The 23,947-nt window shown below is 41.7% G+C and overlaps 1 protein-coding gene across 1 annotated transcript; it reads left to right on the top strand.

The window, feature by feature from the left end:
• Nucleotides 1-252: 252 nt before the first annotated feature.
• LOC135236044 (centrosomal protein of 63 kDa-like) lies at nt 253-22,687 on the top strand. The gene is made up of 14 exons (XM_064302193.1): nt 253-477; nt 4,277-4,427; nt 6,717-6,812; nt 7,193-7,309; nt 9,505-9,618; nt 10,426-10,638; nt 12,953-13,098; nt 14,113-14,256; nt 14,762-14,876; nt 15,135-15,317; nt 15,637-15,723; nt 18,175-18,311; nt 20,553-20,736; nt 22,326-22,687. Exons 2-14 carry the CDS (start codon nt 4,281-4,283, stop codon nt 22,494-22,496), a joined length of 1,854 nt encoding a protein of 617 aa, XP_064158263.1. The 5' UTR covers nt 253-477; nt 4,277-4,280; the 3' UTR covers nt 22,497-22,687.
• The last annotated feature ends 1,260 nt before the right edge of the window (nt 22,688-23,947 follow it).

Raw genomic sequence — 23,947 nt, 5'->3', positions numbered from 1 at the left:
AGTTGTATTTTTATGTACATTTTGTGTATACCATGAATAATTATTAACATATTTTCAAAATTTTAAGTAGTAGTGCACCCAGGTGTTAATTGCCTTTTTAAATGCTTCGGGAGAAAGTGTTTAACCGACTTTTAAACCTGCGATTTGTCTTATTTTGATTTTATTAGAGCTCCCTCTGGCGTGGTCTTGTGGTTTTGCTGTTGAAAGGGAAGCGCCAATATGTGCACAATCAGCGCCAAATCGTTGGGTCTACCGGCGGTATATTTGCCACCATTCATTAAATTTCAGTTACAGAGTTACCTTTGTCTCTAATAAGAGAGGAAGCAACGCTTTTCTGGTGAATGCATATTAGCTATATTGTGTATACTTTTATTCGTTAATCTAACGCTAAATTAAGTTAATTGCCAATAAATACGAACCAGCGCGTCATCGCTTGTCCTGTAAGCGTGTTCTGTAAATTACCTTTGGATTGCTGCAGTAAGTAATGCTCTGATTGCACACTATGCATATATTTTGTAACTACACCTACTGCAATGTTTCTACATTTTACAGTACACCGAAATGATTGCATATGCCTACACCAGTAAGTTTACTTAGAATAAATCGTTTCGTTTTTATAGTTGTTGAGTACATTATGAAACACGTCAGTATGTTTACTCTATGTTTTAATTAATTAAAATTTATCTCGATGTGTTCGGTTTTCATGGAGTAAACTTAGCGCTGAACGTGTATTTGTGTAAATACAATTTTACATGGTTATTTAATGTAAGAGTAGTGGCGTCCTTAACAGCACAGTAGGCTACCTTGCTGCCCGTGGACGCTCCTTACGTGTCCTCTATGGGCGGACCACCTGTGATATGTATGTATATGTAGCTACTGTAGTGAGCTGTGTTTGGGGCAAAGACGTATTCTTTCGTGATTTGGAATTTGGCTATGTACTCCACTTCATCCTACAGCAAGGCAATGATCTGAGACATACTGCTAAAGCAACAAAGGAGGTTTTCAAAGCCAAAAGCACCCACTGTTTATGGGTCTCAGGCTTTAAGCAATCATTGCATGCAAATAATATGCAGCAAAGTACTAAATATAAGTACTTTCATTTACATAATATTAATATGTCCCAAGCATTATGGTGCCCTGAAATGGGGGGCTATGAATACAATGTGCTGTGGGGATACCTAACTATAAAAATACCCTTTAATAATAGCTGGAAAACCGCACTTTAACCACATGTGAATTGTTTGATTACAAATTTAGAATTATGGAGTACACAGCCAAATAAAAAAAGTATTTGTCCCAAACATTATATATATATATATACATACACACACACACACAGTTGTGTGTATCAAACTACTGACTTGTAGTTTATATCATTTTGCATTTTGACATTATTTTCAAAAATACATGTCTTGAATTTTTGTTTAATGTGGATCATTTTAAGAATTATAAATATTTATATACATTCCACAAAACACAGAGATTTAGTTTTATATATATATATATATATATATATATATATATATATATATATATATATATGTTACTGCAAAGGAGTGCCAAGGGGGACAAGTGTGTGATGCTAAACAAAATGCATTGGGAACTATTTGTCAGACTTTTTCTGTCATCTAGAGGGCAGTGTTGTCTGCATTACAAAGAATCCCTCCTCAAACAGGCAAGAATGATGTTGACCTCAATAGCCCTTTCTTGCTGGGTTAACCTTTGCATCAACAAGCTGTCTGCCCTTTGATACCTATTTGATAGCTTTGGCTTAGCACTATGCTGGTGGCTCGGAACAGTTCAGAGAAAGATAAAAACTATAAGTAGCAGGTCCCTACAAGATTAGAGATGGCATTCAAATAGCCAAGTCCATATCTATGCAGTGAAAAGAGGATTTTTTTAAAAAAACTTGTGATTTTTTAAATTTTTTCTTTCCCTCTTATTATCATCAAATAGGAATATGACCTGACATATCACCTGAACAGAATCCAAATACAGAATTAAAGTGAAGCCATTTTACAACACTTGTCAGGTGTTTAATCATCCATTTTAAACTTTATCAATCAATGGTCAGGCTATCCTTCTCTAGTCTTCATTGAGGCATGGAATACGTTATTCCAAGGTTTGTTGAATAAAATAATAATTGTTTGAATAAAATTTTTGAAATGTTTCATATCCGTACTTAGAGTAGAGTATCACAAGCACATTTCTAAGTAATTTAATGTACTCAACTGTAAATAACAGATATCAAATCATCTTTCTGAACAATATCAGGGCATCAGTCTTTTAATACAATGGGGTGGCAGGGTTCTGTTTTATGGCCCTCCATAGGTACAAAGAGCAATCTAAGTTATTAAAAGAATGGAGCCTGGCAAATTATGAGAGAAATTTAGACCCTGAAATGAAGCAGGTAATCAGGACCAAATACATGACCCATCAAATGAATACCTTTGTTGGGCTGAAGAAAAGAAGCATTGTCAGTTAGAAAGAAAAAATTCATAATAAAAGTTGCTCATAATAACTCTACAACAGGCCTGGCAGTAACGGTATTGGATATTGGACTTAATAAAAAGAAAAAATGTTCCAAGTGATGTAGGCAGTACTCGTATGAAGTGCATAACAAGCTTCCAGGGGACATAATTGAAAAGCAAAAATATTATGAACAGCCTTGCTATATAAGTTAAATAAAAAAGTACTACTTTATATAGCACATGCTGTATTAGCAACCTTGTGTTTCATATAAGAAAAATAATAAAATTTGAGAAAAATGGAAGTAAAGGATCTGAAATAACACAATGATGAAACACACATAGAGAGAGGAAATGTTAAAACAATAAAACACAACATAAAAACATAAATAACAACATAAATAAATATAATAATTAAAATATCTCAATATATGAATATATGCCATTGATATATAAAATATACCATCTTAGACAAATATATTTTCAGTTATTATATAGTATAGTAATAATGTCAATTGCTGCTGAAAATCATAATTCTGGTAGAGCTCCTATAGCTTGGCGGCATAAAAATGGATATCTATATTTACTGTTTTCTGTCATGTGTTTTTTCACATCGCTCAGTTATTGGGCTGCATAAACACTTAATGTTTCATCACTGAGAGACAGTTTGATAGGACAGCAAATAACTAAGCGCTAATGTGTGTAAGAAATCATGACATGACATTAAAATTACTTGATGCTACACAGATAAATTATCCACGCCACATTCATTATTATGGTGCAGAAATCTGTTTGCGAGTTAAAGTGGGCTGTCACAGAGGAATCGTTTGGAAAAAGTTTCATTTCCTCATTTACATTCTTTACTTCAAAGCAAGCGAATGAATCCCCGAATGAGGTGAGCGGTATCACGTTTAGGACAGCACACTGCTGCAGAGCACAGTGCACAGCAGCACGGTTTCATGCAGACATTCAAGCCTATGGCTCAGGTCAAGCACTCTAACCACTGCACCACAGTGTTGCCCACATGCTTAAAGCACTCTAACCACTGCACCACAGTGGTGCCCACATGCTCAATGGCGTATTCAGACAATCACTGCGCAAGTAGTGCAGCAGGTCTGATAGCCTCTGTTACTGAATTCCACAAAGCCTCCCGTGGACAAAAGCAGCACTCTCAGCCTGTTTGCTCTCCCTGTGAGTCTCACATTACTGAAATGTTTGACAAGAGGAATAACAATCACGCAGACAGGCCCACATTTTGCTAAACCCAATTAACAGTTAAATGGTATTCAGATTATTACTTCTGCTAATTCTAAATAATTATTCAGGACGCAGACATAAGACATAATTGTTCATAATTGCTGAGAACGTGAAGGGTTTGCAAATGAAGAACCTTTTTCAGTTATAAACGAAAGGAAAGAAAACTTTTATTATCGGGTGACTCTTTATGAAATAACACATTGGCAGTAAGTGGTAAAGCCCATAAATATTCAATTGCATGCAGATCTCGTGACTGAGATGGCAATGTCATTTTGTGAAAGAATAGGGTCTGGCACGTCTCACACATTTACACACTCACATTTGTATTTTGGACATAGTCTGCATAATTGCACACCACAAGCACTTCTCTTCCAAAAGTAATAAAGATGAGACCTCCCTTTGAGGGGAGGAGTTTAGAAGATAGAACAGAGGGAGATGAAAGACATTGAAATGAGTGAGGTGTAGTGATGGAGAGATCTGCGTGAAAGGTTTTTGTTTGCGTGCCAAAGTTCAAATGATATCAGTAAATATGAATGTGTATGGTTTTATAGGGGAATGTCTTGTGAGGCAGATCTTCAAGAGCTACTGCATCAGATTGACATCATGGTGAGTCATAGAAGGCGAGAATGGGAGGGGCAGAACCAAGAACTGCGGACACGCCTACAGGCTACAGAGACACAGCTCATCCACTCTAGAATGCAGGTAAGAGTCCACCTCTTTTTCTCTCCTTTGTACACATACACACACACACATACACACGTGTGCACAGCCCAATTTACATGCTGGAAAGACAGGAGTGATTCATACCAGAACACGGCAAATTATTTCTTTCTTTCTTGCTTGCTTTCTTTATTTCTTTCTTTCTTACTGGCTGTGCCATTTTACTCTTGTTTGCCAACAAAGAGTAGTTATTTATTGGAGAATTTTTAGCAATAAATGGCAAGTGCATCTCATCTCTCTCGTTTACCATGACAATAAGACAACATTATTCTGTACAGGCATTACTCTTGTGGTTTTGTCAATTCACATAATTTGATATTTGGTATATACATTCAAGCTCATTTAACCTCCTAATGGTATGGGTCCAATAAAAACACAAGGTTCAGTGAAAATCACTGCAGCATCACGTCAGTCTGAAAGCTGACGTAATGGTAAATCCCATCAGTGGGAACACATGGACAAGTACTTTAACCCTGGGTATTGCTTCTTGTAGTTATATTGGTGTATATATTGGATTTTCCATTCAAGCTTTGTTTTATTTGGTTTGTTGCTGTTGGTTCACGTACAGTAGGATATGTAAATAGCTTCCTTTTCACCATGATTCTGTTTTAATACAATGTAAATAAAGAGCTTTTAAAAGTCAGTTGCCCCCTCCTTCTCGCCACACTTCTGTTTGTTACTTCCAACTTTATAGCACACAAACTTTTTCCCTAGGTATTTACTTTTTGACCCAGAAGTCAGTATATCAAGCCCAAACTCACAAACCCTTTCAATGTAAGATACCTGGCTTCACAAACCCTTTCAATGTAAGATACCTGGCTTCACAAACCCTTTCAATATAAGATAAAGGGTGTGTTTTTGTGGGCTGTCTCCCAGTGAGAGGGGAATGGAGATTTATTTCTTTTATGTTTCTCTAGCTCCCCATACTGTACAGAGGGCTGTTTATTACCATTTTAAAAGTACAGAAATCTTTGCTCTTTGAGGAAGAAATGTGGGTCTCCACAGGGGCCAAATTTTCCCCTCAGTTCTGTAGTTGCTATCCAGTGTCTGGACCCACATCAATCATCATGCACTGTTGGTTTCCAAATCTGTTCTTTAAGCCGGTCATTTTCAGCCATGGTCCTGGAGTGCCCCTGTGTATGCTGGGTTTTCTTCCAACCTTAATTGCAATTTCTAAAGCATAAAGAGCTGTTAGTCATTTTTAATGAGACACGTATAATGTGTAATGAAGGTTAATTTACCCACTTAATGAAGAATCATGCCAGAAAGAGATATCCATGCTAGAAAGAATGAATGTTCTCTGTTCATTTAAGGACTTTTAATCAGTCAGATCAGTATTCAGATAACTAAAGCATTTGTTTTATATAATATGACATGACAAATTTGGATGACATTTTGTATTGATTAAACCATAGACCTACTGCAGAAATAAATGATGCCCTAAATGTGGAGTGTGGCCACTTTTGGGAGATTAAGAGCTCAAAGACAAAGAAATTGGTAATGACTTATGAGCCAAATCTGCTTTGAGTGAAGATCTCTTTCAACACAAATTTGTGAAATTTAAACACATGTTTTGAGAAATCTTAATTTAAGAAGGAGATTGGTTGGAGAAAAAAGAAAAAAATAACATAATCGCCATTTTACATTTGGTGTGCATACTACAACTAGTCTGAAATTCCAGCTGTTGTTAGCGTCATTTTGCCTTGGTTTCTCTGTCTAGTAAGACAAATGGGATGCATTTCATGATTCTCCGAACTCTTGGAGTGGTTAGCACATGGAGGACACTGCCCATTACAAAGGTTTCCCTCTGTGCAGCATATCTGTAGATATGGTAAATGGGGCTTTATACATGAGTAAGAGCAAGCGAGGCAGACAAAAAAATAATGAGACGGGGGACTGAAAGAGAACTAGACAGAGTGAACATCCAAGATGGAGAGGGAGATTAAGGCGGAGAAACACAGGAGAGAGAGAGAGCGATGCTGCATTTGATGCCGTTGCCCCTGCTGGCATGCGTGCCTCAGGCTTGTTTGTCTGATGTTTGTTTGTTTCGTTTATTCATTTTGTGAAAATCTCTACACTTTCCCTGTGTTTACTTAAGAAATGTGACAGTTTCTGTCTGGATGTGGTTATTCATTCAATTAGTTGTGAGGCTTTGGCTGAGATTTTTCTATGTGGATGAGACTCTGATTTCAAGCAAATTACTCTTCTAAAATCATGGAAGGATTCAGATCAACAGCATCTATAACCGTCCTCTGATTTTCTGCACTGCAGGTCGGAAATCTTCAGCGGCAAGTTGAAGAAACTGAGCGTGTGCAGAGAGAGACAGTACGTGGGTTCGAGGACCGCCTGGGTTCGCTTCATTCAGAGGTGCGATTTGATTGGGCTGATTATGGGAAATGTGTTTCCGTCCCTTACCAGCTGACATTCCACTGTTTTGGCAGTGCGTTCCTCCAGTGGGGACCGGCCCAGGACCAGCAGCAGATACATCATACTCACTTGATTAAATATTCATCACATTCTCTGTCCTGCTGCTTGTGCTGGCTCTCTCACATTCATCATGAAGCAAACTTCATCATGAAACATCACATTCATCATGAAGCAAACTTCAAATTCAGCCTCCTCATATTTTATTTTTATTTAACTTCCTGCCCTCGCCGCACTAGGCTTGTGTAGTTCCCCGATGGGGCACTATCATTGTTTTTGATGTTATTATTAATGGGCTAATAGTTTCTTTCTGCACTCTAAAGTTGGAGAAGCTGAAGGACAGCTATGGTAGACTGCGAGGACACCTCAGGAGAGAGGAGGTACAGGCTGCACAGGAGGACAGTTCCTTTGAGAGCATCACATTGAGCATAAAGCTGGAGGTAAAGGACATACTGGAAAGACATGCTCAGGATGTGCAGTGGGAAAGCAGAATTATCAGACTTACCTTGTGGTTTTAGAGAGAAATGTATTAAAGGGCCAAAGAATGGTTTCTAAAAAAGCACTTCAAATATTCAAATATTTCAATCAGATTCAAAGTTTAAATGGTGGAAACACAAATCAAAGGCTGTGTAGCACCCGTCTGGGTAATGCTCAACAACAATTTTGTGCCGAAACACTTGCTACATTTTAGCTTAGGTGGAGAGGGAGGAATTATTTGAGCCAATTAACCCCTTAACCCCCAGCATTTAAGGTGAATATAAACTCACGCTAATCTCTGCAAGTCAAACCATAAGTCAAACTTTGGAAGCTGTTATTTCTGAATAGGGTAAACTGAGACTTCACTTTTGATGTACTGGATGAGTGAAATTATTTTACTATGTAAGTCTATGTATTTTGTTTAGTCCAACTCGATTATTGTCAACACTTGGTCGCATAGCCTTGTTTGTCTATCCTACACTTCTATAATACTGTATATTTGTGCATCTGTAACATTCACTTGTTAAGACTTTTAGTGCAACATTGAGTCTTAACACTCTGCTTTGAACCGTACTGTACATGTACACCCACAGAGAACAGGTTGAACACTTTTATTTCTTTTTAAATTCACAGTTTCACAAAGGCAAAGATAAATAGCAAGATCTACCTCTTTAATTGCAGTTGAATGACTTATTATTGCAATCCATGCAGATCAATGCCTGTTTTTCAATGTTTATATTGATGTTTTCATCACAGTATAGAGCTATTATGCACAGAAGGAGTGCATTCCTCTGTACAGAGGAACAGAGTGTTCCTTTCTGTAGTCAGCTTGAATAATACAATTCCGGGAGAATTACATTGGTAAAGGGACGCATTCGAGAGGTAATACAAAATCATTCACTCTTTTGTAATGATGTTCTCAAGCCACAGAAAAAACTTGCAGAGGAAGACTCAGTCCTTCTTGTATAAGAAAATTGAGAAAGAAGCACACCATTTTCTTTCTGATCAATTCTCACTGCACTTGCAGGAATGTGTGAGAAGGCAGAGTGTGTGTGTGTGTGTGTGTGTGTGTGTGTGTGTGTGAGTGTGTGTGTGTGTGTATGTATATGCATGTGTGCATGAATGTTTTCTTGTGCATGTGTATGTGTGAGCACTGTATGGACTCTACATGTGTATGTGTGAGCACTGTATGGACTCTACATGTGTATGTGTATGAATGTATTCATGCATGTATGTACATTTGTTTGCAAGATCTATGTGTGTTTGCATGTCCATGTATGTGTGTACTTTTATATATGTTTACTTTTGTATATATGCCTCACGATTATGTGTGTGTGTGCGTGTGTGTCTGTGTATGCTTTAAGACAGGATTGGGACATAGCAGCAGTGGTACAGGAGTTAGTGATTGCTGTATCAGTTGGATATTGTAGTGAGAGAGATGCAGGAATGGCATGTGAGATCAGTTGTTCGACTCTGTGTTTGAGCCTGTGCTCCCCAGGGTCTTTATTAACATGCATCTCAGGGAGCAGCTAACAATAACAGTTACATGATTAACAGGTTTTTTTTTTACTGTGAAATCATACTGCCAGCAAATAAGGACATTCATAGGTCGAGCAGTATAGCGGTCCATAGGTACAGAGACACTCCTTTGTAAATAATTCATTTCAGAATATACACATGTATTGTTTTTTTAATCTCTGAATTTTTATATAGTGTGGATTGTGTCATTTCTGATATAGTTTATATGCTGTGTCTAAATATATAACTCACATATATAATTCACATAATCATTTCTCCTGATTAATGCCAAAACTAAAAGCTTCAGAAAATGAGTGTGGTAACCTTGTCAAAAATACCCTTTAAGTTTTTTTTAAATTATTCTTTTAATTCAGTGGAGATATTGAACACAATTTAGTCATCTGACCTTGGTTTTCATTGACAGCTAGACATGTAATGTTTTCTTACCTTTTTGTGCCAATATGAAGTGTTTGACCAAGGCCCTCTTACTCTTTTGTCCCCCTAACCAACCCAACCCAGCAAAACATGACTCAGAGGTTCCAAGACCAGAGAGAGACTCAGGCTTTTCAAAGGTTTTCCAGGAGTTAATCCTCAACTCGGTGCAGCTTTTAAATGGATGTGAATGTACTTGTCTTTTCAGGAGTTACGAATGAAGTCCAGGGAGTGGGAGAAGCAGAGGAGCCTACACCAGAAGGACCTGGCTGCTTTAGAAGTGAACAGAAAGCTACTGGCTGCAAAATGCCAGCTTTCCCAGGTACACGAGCCGGGGACAAACTCTTTAGGTCTATGGATTTAAGGCGGGAGAATGTCATGTCAATATTATTTGGAATGCTGCTGCTTCTTAGGATTTTTTGTTCTCCGGCCAAAGATAATTAAAGATCAGTGAAGATCATCAGTTTCTTTACATTGTTGTGGATAGGCATGCTGCCGACATCCAGGCGTACTGACCACCAAGTTTACTGTACACTTACAGATTTACTAAACTCCATAGGAGCTCTTATTGGAGAGAATAGGCATATGGTGCATTTTTATCGTCCCCGGGTGAAATTTGACTGTAATCATCAACTGTCAATAATCAAGTGGCTTGCTTACTGCTTTAAACTAATGTGAAGAAAAAGGAGAACAGAACTCATTTTAAAAGTGCTGTAATCAATATGCAATCAGCATTAGATAATGTTGTTTTGTGCGTCAATACTTGTGTTCATGTCAATGTGCGTAGAACTTCCAAAGTAGCTAAGTCCTGAATGTTGCTATTTGCACTGTGCACTCGAATTGAATAAAATTCATTTTTAAAAATAAAAATACCTTGATTGAACTTTAAATGCTGTCATGGATTCTGCAGGGTAGAAGTTTTCAGGAGAGAAAACCTTGTTAACCTACTGCACTGCCTACCCAGTATGTGACCGACACATGCTGGAAAATCAATCCACACGTGTAATTGTTTTCATCGAGATCTGCCGTGGTTCAATGCTGTCCACATCTTGTCCGCATTGATTCACCATTGATATGCAGAAGTGGTGGCTGTCAATTTGCCTGTTATTGAGTGGGCTTTGCTCAGCAGCTCAAGAGTGGATGCTACCAGAGCCCTCTGGCTGGAGAGCAGCGTGTGGAAATGCAAAATGAGGCCACAGAACTACAAACCCAGCTGGAGGCTGCTCACAAGGTGGCCCAGGTGAATGAGGTCACAGCTGGGCAGCTGAGGGAGGCGCAGACATCTCAGAGAGAAACTTGTGTGGAGGAGTGCTTCCTGCCAGAGGTGCTCGCACTGCAGCAGGTAGGGCATACTTCCCACCTCGTTGCTCCATCTTCAGACAATCTGCATTTTTGAGCATTTTCCCTGTATGGTGAAGTGTTTATAAATAACTTCAGATTTCAGATTACATTAGTTTTTGATGGCTGTGCCTTTTACCAGGAAAAAACTGACAAAAAGGTTTGACGAAGCACAATGCATATGACAGCAGTTTTGTTTCAGGGATTTTCTTTAATGATATCTTGACAATTATGTGAGAAGAGAGAAAATGACTGAAGTAGAGAAGAGAGCACAAAAATAGGTCTCGAGATAGAGTTAGAAAGGTGGAGTGGTGCATTAAAGGAGATGGACCAGAAAGACACAGGCATTCGAAGCAAGGCAGTAACTTGCATGTCTCTTGATACCACTTTAGATGAGAAACAGCAGTGAAATGGTTCTGTGTGGCTGGCAGTGGTTCAAAGAGCTCCTGTCTGGTGTTGTGCAGTGAAGGGACATTAAACATGGAGGAGCATCTGGCACAGAGGGAGAGTTTGACAGCACTAATGAGAAATTATGTGCCGGGGGTTAAATGTTCACCTCTGTGGCACCTCTGATTGAAGCCTCCGCCAGAACAAAGGGGTTTTTCTATCCATAGGAGGCACCTGGGGCTTTTTTATGCTTTGCAACCATCTGCTCTTAAGAGCTGCTGCTGAGATTCTCCTGCATGCTCACTGAGATTCCACTCACCGAGATTCCACTGCATAAACACAGATTCCACTGCACTGCATACTCACTGAGATTCCACTGCATATTCACTGCAATTCCACAGCATACTCACTGAGACTCCACTGTATACTCACTGAGACTCCACTGCATACTCATTGAGTCTCAATAATTTCCTCAAATGATGCGATTTAACAAGTGGAATTCAGAGAGGAAATGAAATTCACTTCCATCAAAGCCAAAATAAACATTTCTGAATGCAAAAGAAAGTAATTACTCAGACACGTCAAATGAACGGAGGAGAAAAGGCAGAGCAATTAGTGAAAGCATGCATCAAAACGCATTTGAAGGAAATTATTTTCCCACAGCAGGAGTTGAGATGCTAAAGTCTGAGTTTGATACCCAGGCTAGCAAGTGCCATTCTCTCACATCTACACCACTGCGGAAAACTATTGTGCAACCGCATGTGTGAAGTGTTAAATGACAGTCTAGGAGAGGAGTTCACCAACATAATTTACATAACTACCCTCAAACTGATGGCCATATGAGCTCCTGTATGTATGAGCGTGATCCTACGCTATGACATCAGTTTTTCCCAGCATCCTCAATCCTCCCTGTCTCTACCTCTCCTCTCAATATGTTCTTGCATTTATGCAGACAGTTTGGGGAGGGTCTGAAAGCAAGGCGAGATCCTCTTACTGCAAGCCAAATATGATGCTAACCATTGTGTGTGCCACAGATCGCCACCATATACCATTCTGTTCCTGGATGTTCCTTTCTGCTGAATTGCAGACATGCTGTAGAAAGAGGTTTATGTGCAGAGTCGGATTAGCCTGCTTAGTACAGCAGGTACAGCCTTGTCCTTGGAGACGGTTGGGAATCTGGTCAATTTCCCAACCTTTCCCATGGGGCAGGGTTTGTTCATTGGCTGAAGGCACCTCTGATTTCACATACCATTTGTGTGCTTGCTTTGTTGTGGCTCATAAATGTGAGAGCAAACTGAATTTAAATGATTTACTGTGCAGCACTGTTTCTTATATTACCTTTGTGCTCTGTGGCTAAACCAAGCAGCCAAAACCAGACTGAATTTTTGAAGTTTACTTCCTTGTCTTGTTGGTTGAGAGACATCATTGCTCACTAGTGCCAGTGCGGTTGGCTCCAGTATAGGTGTTTCAGCCACCCGTTTCAGTGCAAGTCAATGGTAACAATACGGTCAAAATGTTGTCGCAATAGGTGTTTTTTCTTCATCTAATGTCTCAGCATATGCCGATTTGTGTAGTTATTGTGTTATTTGGACAAGACTGTAATATTTTTGTGGACGAATCAGGGACAGTTTGTCACTGCCAAGTCACTGTATCTCACAAGCTTAGATGGCAGCGTACAGAAACTGCACTTTTCACCGAGTCCACGGAGAGTCAATGGGTGATGTCACAGTGACATGGTCCATATATTTCTACAGAGTAGGGACTAAACAAGACTGGATAGAGAGAGGGAGGCCTACTTTATCCAGCCATTGTGTACCAGGAGACGGGAAAAAAGTTTTGTTTGCTGATTATTTATGGCACTCACATTACAGTTCTGTGGTACAGACCATTAACTTTACACGTGTGTATGTGTTTGCATGTTTCTGTATTAGGAATCACAGGATGATGTTTGCAAGCTAAGGGCGGAGCTGCAGGCCAGGGATGACCTATTACAGGCAACACAACTGGAAGTGAAGCACTGGAAAAGAGAGGCATCCAGACTGAGAGAGCGACTGTCAGCTCAGGAGTTCACCACCAGGTGAGTCAGAGGACCCACTAGGGCTTACCCCTCAACCTGATAAAGCCACGCTCATTCCAATATTAATGATAACAGCCATAATAATAGTCTTACCCTGCTCCTGCTGAATGACTGAAGGTTGGTTAGTACTTGGATGGGAGACCTCCTGCAAAAACTTTTGGAAGTGGTGTAGGGCTAGTGGGGGGCAATCTTCCCTCTGGTCAAATACATCCCAATGCTGCACGGCAGTGACGGGGAGACTGTGCTGTAGGAGATGCTGTCCTTTGGATGAGACGTTAACTAAGGTCCAGACTCTGGTTGCTAAAGATCCTCTAACACTTGTCGGGAAGAGTCTGGGGTCCCCCGGTGTCCTGGCTAAATTCCCAACAGGGCTCTCTAAACCTGTCACTTAATCATCCCCCAGTTTATTTAGTTCAAAATTGTTCTGTCCCCCTCCACCTCAAATGATGTGTAGTGAGTGTTCTGGTGCAAAATGGCTTCCATGCATCACCCAGGTGGAAGCTACATATTGGTGGTGGTTGAGTCAAGTTTCCCCCTCATCACTGTAAAGTGCTTTGAGTGTGAGATAATTATACAGTTCAGTCAACCTACATTTAAATGGATCTGCTTTAATGTCTTGCCATCTGCTATGTTATGGGCAAACCTGCTAAAATGAGCTGCATTATCACTGAGAAAGCACAACTCCATTTTTCCATTTTTGTGATTTAATTTGCCTTTGCCCTACATTGAGGCATTGTGACAATACTGTGACTATTTTGAATTGCTTTATGAAAATGTGCACTGCTTAAGAAACAATTGGATAAGACTAAGGTGCATACTAGGTGCTGTCACTGTCTGAAATGCAGATTTGTATTTGCCTCTGTTGAATTCCGGAACCCTTTTTAGTGCAGCAGTCCCTGACAACCCAGGGATGCTAAAATAAGCCCATTCCATGGTACTTTGGTTTAATGGGGTTGAAGAAAATAAATGCAGCCAGCTCTAGCAGTGCCTTCCTCTGTATCTGTGTGCCCCCAGGCTGGAGGTGGAGGAGAAGGAGAGGATGATGGCTGCAGAGCTGCAGGATCTCAGTGAGAACGTGGAGAGGGTGCAGCGGCAGCTGGAGACGAGCATTCAGCAGGAGGGACTGCTGAGAGAGGACATCACCCAGCTGCAGATTGGGTCTGTGTGTGTGTGCGTGCGTGTGTGTATGCATGTCTGTGTCTGCGCTCTGATTTTGATGAAAGGTAAAAACCTTCCCCGGCCTTTGGTTTCAAGTGTTTATGTCTTTCAGAAGTGTTCTAATAAACTTTGAGTTCCAAATAAATGTTAAATTATCAAGTTGTCACTGCAAAGGAGTTATCCGTCAAATGCCTAAACAATGTGTTTATCTAGGCAAGCTACCCGGATAAATACATTGTTTAGACATTTAGCAAATGCTCTTATTGACACCGACTTACACAACATGTGACATGCAATCTGTTTATTCAGGTGGACATTCAGAGTACCAATTAAGGTTACAGTAAGTACCTTGAAAGAAAGTGGAACAGATCTGATTACTGAAAGCTGACTTGTCCCGATAGCCACTGTTTTGCCATCTTCAGTGTAATGTGACAGTGGCTCTGCTGTTGGGGAATGTCACAGATATGCTGCTCAACCCTGCTCTCCTGTGTCCCATTTCCCCAAGGCTGGAGTCATCTAACTCCCACACCAAGCAGCTAAGAGATGCCCTGGACAAGAATGAAGAGAAGCTCCATGACCTAGAGCACTCTGGGAAATGCAAGGATAACAAAATTGTCATGGTGCGTCTCCATAACAATCTGTAATGTACAGCTAACTGAATAAATGTCAGTATTATGCTCACAAAAACAGATGTACAGAGTAAACAAGGAAAAAGAGAGTATGCAAGAAAATTTTATGTCCAGTTAAGTTCATTACACGCAGCTAACCCCAAGGAGCTTACAGCGACAGACAATGTTAATGTGTGAGCATAAAATGGATCATTGAGGATGGGAAAATAGGTTTTGATGTAACTCAGATCTCCCTCTTCCTCTGCACAGCTGAAGGAGAAGCTGGTGCAACAGCAGGCTGAAAGATCTGAAATGGAGGCCATAAGAGCGGAGACACTGCATCTGCGAGCCCAGCTGAGGGACAGTGAAAACACTGTCGCCTCAGCCAATCACAGAGCAGCACAGCTCCAAAGGGAACTGCTGTCCATTACAGGGAAGGCCACAGAGTATCAGGTGCTGACAAAAACAGATCAGGTCATACCTGACTAGTAATCACACCAGTGACCTTTTGATGTCACATTCTGGTGAGAGTATTCTGCCCAAAGATTCTAGGTTTACTCTTACACTTGCAGAAACACTTGTCTGTTCACATATGTAGTGCCATTGAGTGTACTTGAGTCATTTGCTGGGAATGTATTGTGAGTGAAGGAGGGCCTTCTGTCTGCAGATCTGTCAGCTGATGGATAATATAGAAACACGTGGACCTTGTGACTGTATCATCATTGTTTAGTTAGCTAATAAACTGAGCCTTTGTCTTTGCTTCTTGCCATAGGTGGCCAAAATTCAGCTAGAGGCTCTTAGACTGGAGAACAAGAAACTAAAGCAACTCATTTCCGAAATGGAGTCAAACACGTCTTTGGTAAGGCCTCTTTCGTATCTTCCTTTCTTGATGTCATTGTGATATTTGTGACTCTGCACCATATTGATTCAATGCTGTCGAACTTTTTTCCTTATTCAGTTGCTCATGGGTCGATAGCCCAGCCCAGAGGAAAGGGTTGAAATCCATTATTGACATTTTCATCATATTTATTAGCCATAACCAAGGGCACAGAGCTTCGGTAGGACAAAGACTGATTTATTCTCTCCTTACAGCATGTCCCAGGAGTTTCAGGAGTGCAAGGAGAGGGTGTTTGAGTGTTCAGCAGCATCACCGTTCTCTCTCAAACTTTACTGACTTCCAGCTAGGCCTCTCATCGCACTCCCTCCCCACCTTTCTGCACTTGGCCGACCTGGGGTCTCAGGGGCCTGCACCACTGAGCCTGGGGGGCCAATTCCAAACGCTCAAGAAATGGCTAGCAGAAGTTCATGCCCAAACAGGCTGTGCTGTGCTGAGAAAGTTGACATATGGTGTCAGACATGGTCCATCGGAAGTACGCCTCCCGTCTAACTTGAAATTTTAATGAGACAAGAGGAGGCAGAGTGAGCCGGAGGGGGAAGAAACGTCTTGTTATGGTTTTCGCCTGGTGACAGTCCGGCAGTCCTCCCTGTGAGGAACTTGAAGGGAAGTTCACACAGATATTAAAGCAGTTGAATGGCAATTGCTTCCTCTGGTTTCCTGTTGTTGCACAAGGCTGGGTTGTTTAAAGAGTCTTGCAGAAGACGGTAATGAGTGCCGCTGAGGGGAGAAGGAACGGGTGTGATTTCTCGCTACGCCGAGATACTTCTGTGAAGCAGAAAAAGAAATATGTGCAAGAAAGTTCAGGGTTTTATTATTCCGGAGTGTTTTTCTCATCTTCCCTGACATTTCCTCAGACATCTCCACATTAAAGGGGAGAAGTGGGACTGGGGCATTGAGACTTACACCACCCCCTCTGCCACCTGCCCCAGCCTCCACCCCCGCTCTGCTGTCTGCTTCCTGGGGTTCTGGTGTGCAGGAGAGCAGGGTTTTGTAGTTGGCCAGCAGCTGCTGGACAGTGGCGCTCTGCTGGGAGTACGCAGGCGGCAGGGAGATAAGCAGGGCCTCCGTCTCCTCAGCCAGCCCCCCTCACAGCCGTCCTGCAGAGATGAGAGAAAATTGCCTTTTAATGGTACCTTGTGATAGAAAATCAATTCATCCTATGGCTTTGTTAATGATGAAAAATGGGCCTTTCTGCTGGAGAGGAGACCAAATTGCTTTTTGCTGTTTGGATGGAGCACCTGAGGAACAGTTAGGCACCCTGGGGAGGTAAAATGCTGATGTTAAACTGGTACAAGAGCACATGGAATCCCAGTTAAACACTCATCCTGGGGTGAGGGAGAGGCCCACTGTAAATGCAGTTTACATCAACCACATGATGATCAGCTCCATTTTGGTCTAGATCATATGAAGCTGATGATAAGGGGTCAGTAACCCTGGTCCTGGAGAGCCACAAGCACCCAATCCAGACCTAAGTAACCATGTGAAGTGAGTTAACTGTGCTATGAACTGCTCTAATTGAGTGCAGAGTAACAATGAAAACCTGGAGAGCCTGTGGCTCTCCCAGACCAGGGTTGCAGACCCTGGTGATAATCAGTGATTGCTTTTTAGATTCACATTTGACATAGGGACCAGTTATAATGTAGTAATTATGGTACTTGCTACAGTCTAAAATCGATAGGTCTCTTTCTGGAATTTTTATTATAATTTCAGTTTTTGTGTATGCTTTCGATGGGCCCAAACATACTTTGTGTGGACAGGATATTTTCTATATATTTACAGAAGTTTCTGTTGATGTGCTTTTGAAAGGGGTATTCAGGGTCTGTAGCAAGAAAATGCATTTCAAATACTGTAACTCCAAAGCAGCTTGTAGACTGGCATTTTGCCTACAGAGCTTGTATGTGTGCATTTTACCAGATTATTCCTGAAAGAAAATGAGATTTAATCTTATTTTCTGTTGGAACTATGAGCCTCAGTCTGAGACCACTGCAGTCAGGGAACCTGTGGGACATCAACATTACTATGCAGATTGCTGCAAGAGAGCGGACCCCTCAAAACAACAACAAATATAAAGGACTGAGAGGTTACACAAGCTTTCACAGATGTGCATTCTTTAAAAGTTCAGCATTTTGGCCAATTTATAAAAGAAACTAACTTTATAAATCATTTTTAATAAATCAGACATGCAGTGCAGTTCAACTGAGTGCTAATGTGGCAGTCAAATCCACTCCACTAATACTTGTTTCTGTGCCATATCCACTCTTCAAATCCTAAAAAGTGCTCTTCACTGTAACCATCGCTTTCCGGTCTAACTTGCTGATTTACATTGAACCAAAACACTGCTCCAAACTGTCTTAACCAGTAACCCACTTTTACAAACTCTGCTCCAAATGGTCCTGGTTTTTCTGATTGCAGATACTCAGCCCTCTGGGGGACCACCTTGCAGGTGATGTCATATGTGACGTCTCAAGTGACTCAGGACAGTGGGAGGAGGAATGCCAGACAGGAGAGGCAAGCTGCTCCACGGAAGACCCCTACAACATCAGCCATGTGTAAGACATCAGCGCAAACAGAAAGCCTGCTGCTTCGGTCCAGTCCCCCGAGTCCTTTACAAGCTAGAGAGGGCAGGGGTCAGATGATGAAGTCATGGAAATGTTTTTACAATTCAGTGCTGGACACTGAAACTGACTGCATGCTCGTGAGATACTAAAATTGACCAGCGTAGATCAGAATAGCTTATTGACTCGATGCTGTGAACAAAAACAACAGTCACAGCAGCAGCAGCATTTCATGTATATGGCACCTTTCATCGCAGGTGTCACAGAACGACGTAAAGCATAACTGAATGAAAGAATGGGCATTAAATGGCCATGTGGAGCATTTATTATGTGTCAGTATTCGTGTATGCCTTATCAAATTAGGAAAATCCACTAGAAATCTGGCAAGATGCACAGAATAAACGAGGGTGAGCACGCAAGGTCATGTGGTTCTGCATTCATTTCAAAAAGCCCTTATTTGAATAACTGAAAGGCAGAGTACAGCCTGGTAAATCAGGTGTGTTTGGCGCTTTTGCTTTGTCCTTACTGGAGAGCGATCGCTCGCAGCGGAGCTGTTTGTGCTGTGCTGATAAGGTGATGAATGGCACTTGTTTTCACGGCACAGGCGCCCCTGAGCGTGCTTAGGAGCTTCCATGCAGTGGTGTGCCAAGGGGAGGGGTTAAAGGAGACAGACAGGAGGCGACGCTCAGCCACACCACCAGCAGATGGTGTTTGTGCGCCGCCTCATTAGAGTCCCGGGTGTGAAGAGACTCTGGCACAGTACTGGAACTCCTAAATGTCACTGATCACACACACAATACACACATACAGACATAAAAAAAAGAAAATGTTACACACGCACTATTTTCATTCAATGGGGAGTGAAGCCATATTTTATACACACATACACTAAATCACTAATAATTGTTTTCCATCGTCCACATATGGGTAAGGAGTATCCAATAAAGTAATTAATTAACTGCAACACTACCCTTGTTATTTACATGTTGAAATGTATCTGATACAAGACTTATATTTGTCAAACTTAAAAATCCCTAAAATTAAGGAAAACAGAACACAAGACTAAAAATATGGACTACACAATTCTAAGCACTTTTGCAGAAGTAAAAGCAGATTCATCTTCTCTCTGCTTCTGGGGAATTGAGAAGGTTTCCATATCAACCAGAGGCAGAGACATTATGAATAAATTGCTCCATAGAGAGGTGTTTTGGATTCATACCCTAAACAGTGTTGAGCCAAGTGGATTGAATAGTTTATTAAATATTCCATGTTTATTTTGATGTGTTGTGAGCCCTGTTTTAGTCTATAGGTTCCCAGCCAGTATTACCTTGGGATTATTCATAGCACAGCTGCATTCATTTTTATTATCAGGTGAATGTTTTCTTAACAGCACTAGAACAACATTTTATGATGTGGTTATTATTCAAAATTGATTTTATTAAATTATTAAATGTGCCATAAAATTACTTTTATGTACTGATATATATTCTTATTTAGTGATATAGGGCCTGATTGACTAGTCAGATTCCTGAAGCTGGTACTGTCTTTTGTAAGTGTGTGGTGGCGAAGCTGAGAATGAGCACGGCTGGAGTGGAATCACATATGAGTGAGCTGAAAGTACACACAGGGGAGCAGAGGTAATGACGCCTCACGAGTGACAGAGGCAGGGGGAACTGAAACTTTGCGCTTACAGTTGTACAGGACAGGAATTCAGGCATGCAGTGCAGGGAAAAAAATGTCCACCCCCATCTTTCTCACACCCGCTCGCGCACCTTTAGCTACATCTGTATGTCAAATAGGCACAGAGCTGATGGGTCACGGTGATCTGGTTACACAGTGTGCAAAATCGCCTTGCGGTGCTCCGATCTGCGGTCAGTCTCTCCTAGAAACCGGGAGCACATGAGGAGGATTAGACAGGGATCTGGAGGAAAAGAACGCTGTAAACCAGTGAGCCGAGGCGGCATAAATCACACAGGTGATGGCAAAGGTGATGTGTCCCTCCCCCCACCGACCACAGGGTAGGCCAGCTGTATGCCCTTCTGCTGTGAAAGGCATTGCTAAGATGAAAGGAGAGTGTTAGAGATTCAATAGGCAGAGTAGAGAAAATAAAGGCAGAAGGGCTGGTAAAGTATGAGCAGTGAGAGGGCCTCCAAAGTCAGATGGGAAGAGGGGAGAGAAGGTGAGGGTGATTTGGCCCACATCTAAGGCAGCATTTGCTGCTGTGATTAATTACAGGAGCCCGCAGCCAGCCAGCTGGGAGCAGACAGAAGCTACCGGCTACCCTCCAGCACAGAGCCCCACCCCAAAACCTGAGGACTGTTACTATCCCCATGGCAACAGCCACAGGGAGGAAGATTTCACGGCCAAGGTAGACAGGACTAAGAATGTGTCAGCCCTTTTGGAAACTTCAGTCCTAAAGGTGAGTCCTAAGCTTCTCCCTGCGTTTTTCTCCTGACGTGTATAAGCTCCAGCTGGAGGTATGGTGTCTGACGGCAAAATCCTTTTACGGCCTCACTCACCCCAATTACCTTTCAACACCTGTTTTCTGGGACACTAGTTAAATAAACACGCAACACCGCTTTTTACAGGGCCACATCCCTCTGTGAGCAGTTCATTCCAACAATTTTGTCCTTGAAGCCAAGAGGATGTGTTCCTGTGGATTTTCTGAGTGCAGAAATATAGCAGACAGCCTTGAAGCATTTCTGTGAAATGTGTCATTACATAAAGGCCTGGGCAGCCTACTGACTCACTGTCCTCCCCAGTGCCCACAGACCACAGGTTCAATCTACAGTCCCTGTACAAAGTGCTTTCAGTTTGCTCTGCGGAGCTTCAGGAGAACTGATGGGCAAGGCGGCTGAATTCTAATAAAAAAGTTCCATTTGTGTGTGTGTGTGTGTGTCATGGGAAATGGACATTACTGTTCGGGCACTATCGCCTAAACTCTCAGGGCAGTGCTGGTTTGGAGCGATGGTCCCCGGAGGCAGGTCTCTGTCTGTTTTTTATATTTCTTTCTTTCTCTGAAAAATATCTGACAGCTCCGCCAGACGTCCTGTGACAATACAGCGATACCACGCCATTTACATTTCAATCGCAGCGCGTCCCCATCACTCAGCACAGTGAACTATTCAACAGCACATCCAGTTTCAAAGAGAACACATTTACAACAAAACAGTTTTATTACAATAGTCTATTTATAGACCGGCGTGTGGGCACTATAATACTATTCACAGAAATAATGGCAATCTTTACAGACCCATGCAGGCTAATATATTCTAATGCATATTCCCCTTTTTAAATAATCAGTTAATATGTTGTGTCATTTTCTTTATCCATTATGTTCCACATAAAATACACCACAAGGCGTTCTTGTTACCTGGCTTTTAGGCAACACATTCATGCGCCACTCCTGGAAATTCCTAATTTCTGTCATTCAATGATAGAACTTTGTTCAAGAACTCAAATGGCAAGAATCAAATTGCAACATTGACTTGAAAGTTATCGTTTCAAGTCAATGGAATACGTAGATCCAAAAATGCACCCTACTTGATGTCTGTAGTGGTTTTTAAATTTTAAATGAAGAAAAACTTTTTTTTAAAACACCATCACAGACCTAGAGTCGAGACAGCACAAGAAGTGTTGAGGAGCGGGGCACTCTTGGATCCTGGCTGATGACATCTTTATTTATATATCAAATAAGGAATAACTCCAGCAGCATTGTTACCCCTTTTAGTCAACAAAGTTGTCTGCCATACGCGCGTGCCCTCGAGACAAACTAGACTGCATGGATGGATATCATGACTTACCCCAGGATTACCTGCCAATATCAACAGCTGATCAAATGTTCATTCCTGAGGAAACATTACTTCCATGAGCACACTGAAATCTGTATTATTACAGGCCTGAACACCCGCCCCTCCCCCCCAGCTTTCTATTCATTTCTGCTGAAAAGACAGATGTGTGTATGCATTACACCAAATCACCTTATCTTCCCCGCCATGTTTTCCCCAGTCTCCCAGGCCCGTGTTCACTATCGGGGAGCAGTTCCTTCAGGAGGAAGAGCAGATGATGAAAAGGCTGGAGCGAAACTTTGACTCCTACATCCAGGAGCTCCACAGCGACACCCAGAGGGCACTGCAGAAGTACGGCATCTGTCAGCCGGAAGATGGCGCATCCTCCTGAAGAGCAGCTTGGCCTACACAGGCCAGGTTCACACAGCAGTATGACCTATGCTGCTGTGAGACCCCGAGGCAACATATATGAAACCTGAATAACAAATTCATCCACAAATGAAGATATTATGTGTGTCACAACAGATGATGAAATATTCAGCAATCAGGCTAAATATACAATTAAATGTGTTACTAAAACTGCTAGGGTACCCGACAAGTGACAAGATATTTAGCTGACACTTTCCCGAAACGCTGAATAGAACACAGCATCTATCTACTAATTCTAAAGCAACATCCCACACAAAAACCATAATCTGTGTTTAATAAGCTTTCAGTCTGTCTTACTTTCTGCTCTGAGAGAGATAGGCAGAGATAAAACCACAAACAAAAAGTTCCATTAGACTTCCTGTGTGTATCTTTGGTATGTTGTCTGGGGGAGATAAGAGCACTGTACAAATTGTGAAGAGAGGACGGAAAAGCTGGTCTCTTTCAGTTGTCTTTATTAACTGAATTTGTACATTGTCAAATGTATAAGGCACATTTTTAGGTCTGAACAGGTGTTTGTTGTGTGACTTTTTTTAATAACTTAATGGTACAAAGTGTATCTCAGATTGTACGTGAGCACAAATGGATGGAGCTGTCATCTCGATGACACGCGCACTAGCCTGCGCACTCACACTCAGGCATACGTTCACTCATACAAAAAACCGAGAAATACACAATCTCGAGGCGCATTCAACTAAACAAACTTTCTTCTTCCAGCCAACTTCCGTTAGCCGCATACATTTTCCAGCAGAGGATAACAGCTTGAAAAGACAATGTCCAGTGAAAGTCAACAGCGACAGGATGCGGGATTGTGAACCGCCGTTCTCCGGGATTTCAGTGCGACTGCTGAGCCACCCACCCCCAGTGTCACGGCGATGTCCTGCGCTTAGTCTAGTTGAAAGCACCCCTGGTCACACTGATGGCAAGCCATGTTTAGGGTCCTTTGGTAAGCATGAAATTGACACCCTTCCCATAAGACAGCATCATAGAGGCAAGATGAATCCAAATTTTCATCAGAAAACGTATAGGAAACTAGAAAGCTACGCTTGATTGGACAAACGATCTTCACATGGAACCAGACCCACGGTCGCTCCCCAAACCACCCCCCCCCCCCCACCGCCACCCTCCCCTCCCCCTGCCCCACCGACCCATCGATCACTCAAAGGCACATATGTAGAGAATAATGCAGTGGCACAAACACTAACTTTTCCTGTTTGTTTGCCTGTCTTGTACGAGTCACTTTTTTTGCTTTCTTGCTGCACTTTCCATGAAACCCAGCGGGAAGCTCAATTTTAAGACAGAAATGGAGGGGAGGGGCAGGGTAAGAAGTGGAATTTCATAACTTTCAGGAAGGGATGTGAAATAATGGGAGGAGGGTGGGGACGGAGTGCAATGAGAGCAGGGTGGGGGCAATCC

Source organism: Anguilla rostrata, chromosome 12 (genome assembly GCF_018555375.3).
Source record: "Anguilla rostrata isolate EN2019 chromosome 12, ASM1855537v3, whole genome shotgun sequence".
NCBI lineage: Eukaryota > Metazoa > Chordata > Actinopteri > Anguilliformes > Anguillidae > Anguilla > Anguilla rostrata.
This window is presented reverse-complemented; position numbering and strand designations above follow the sequence as displayed.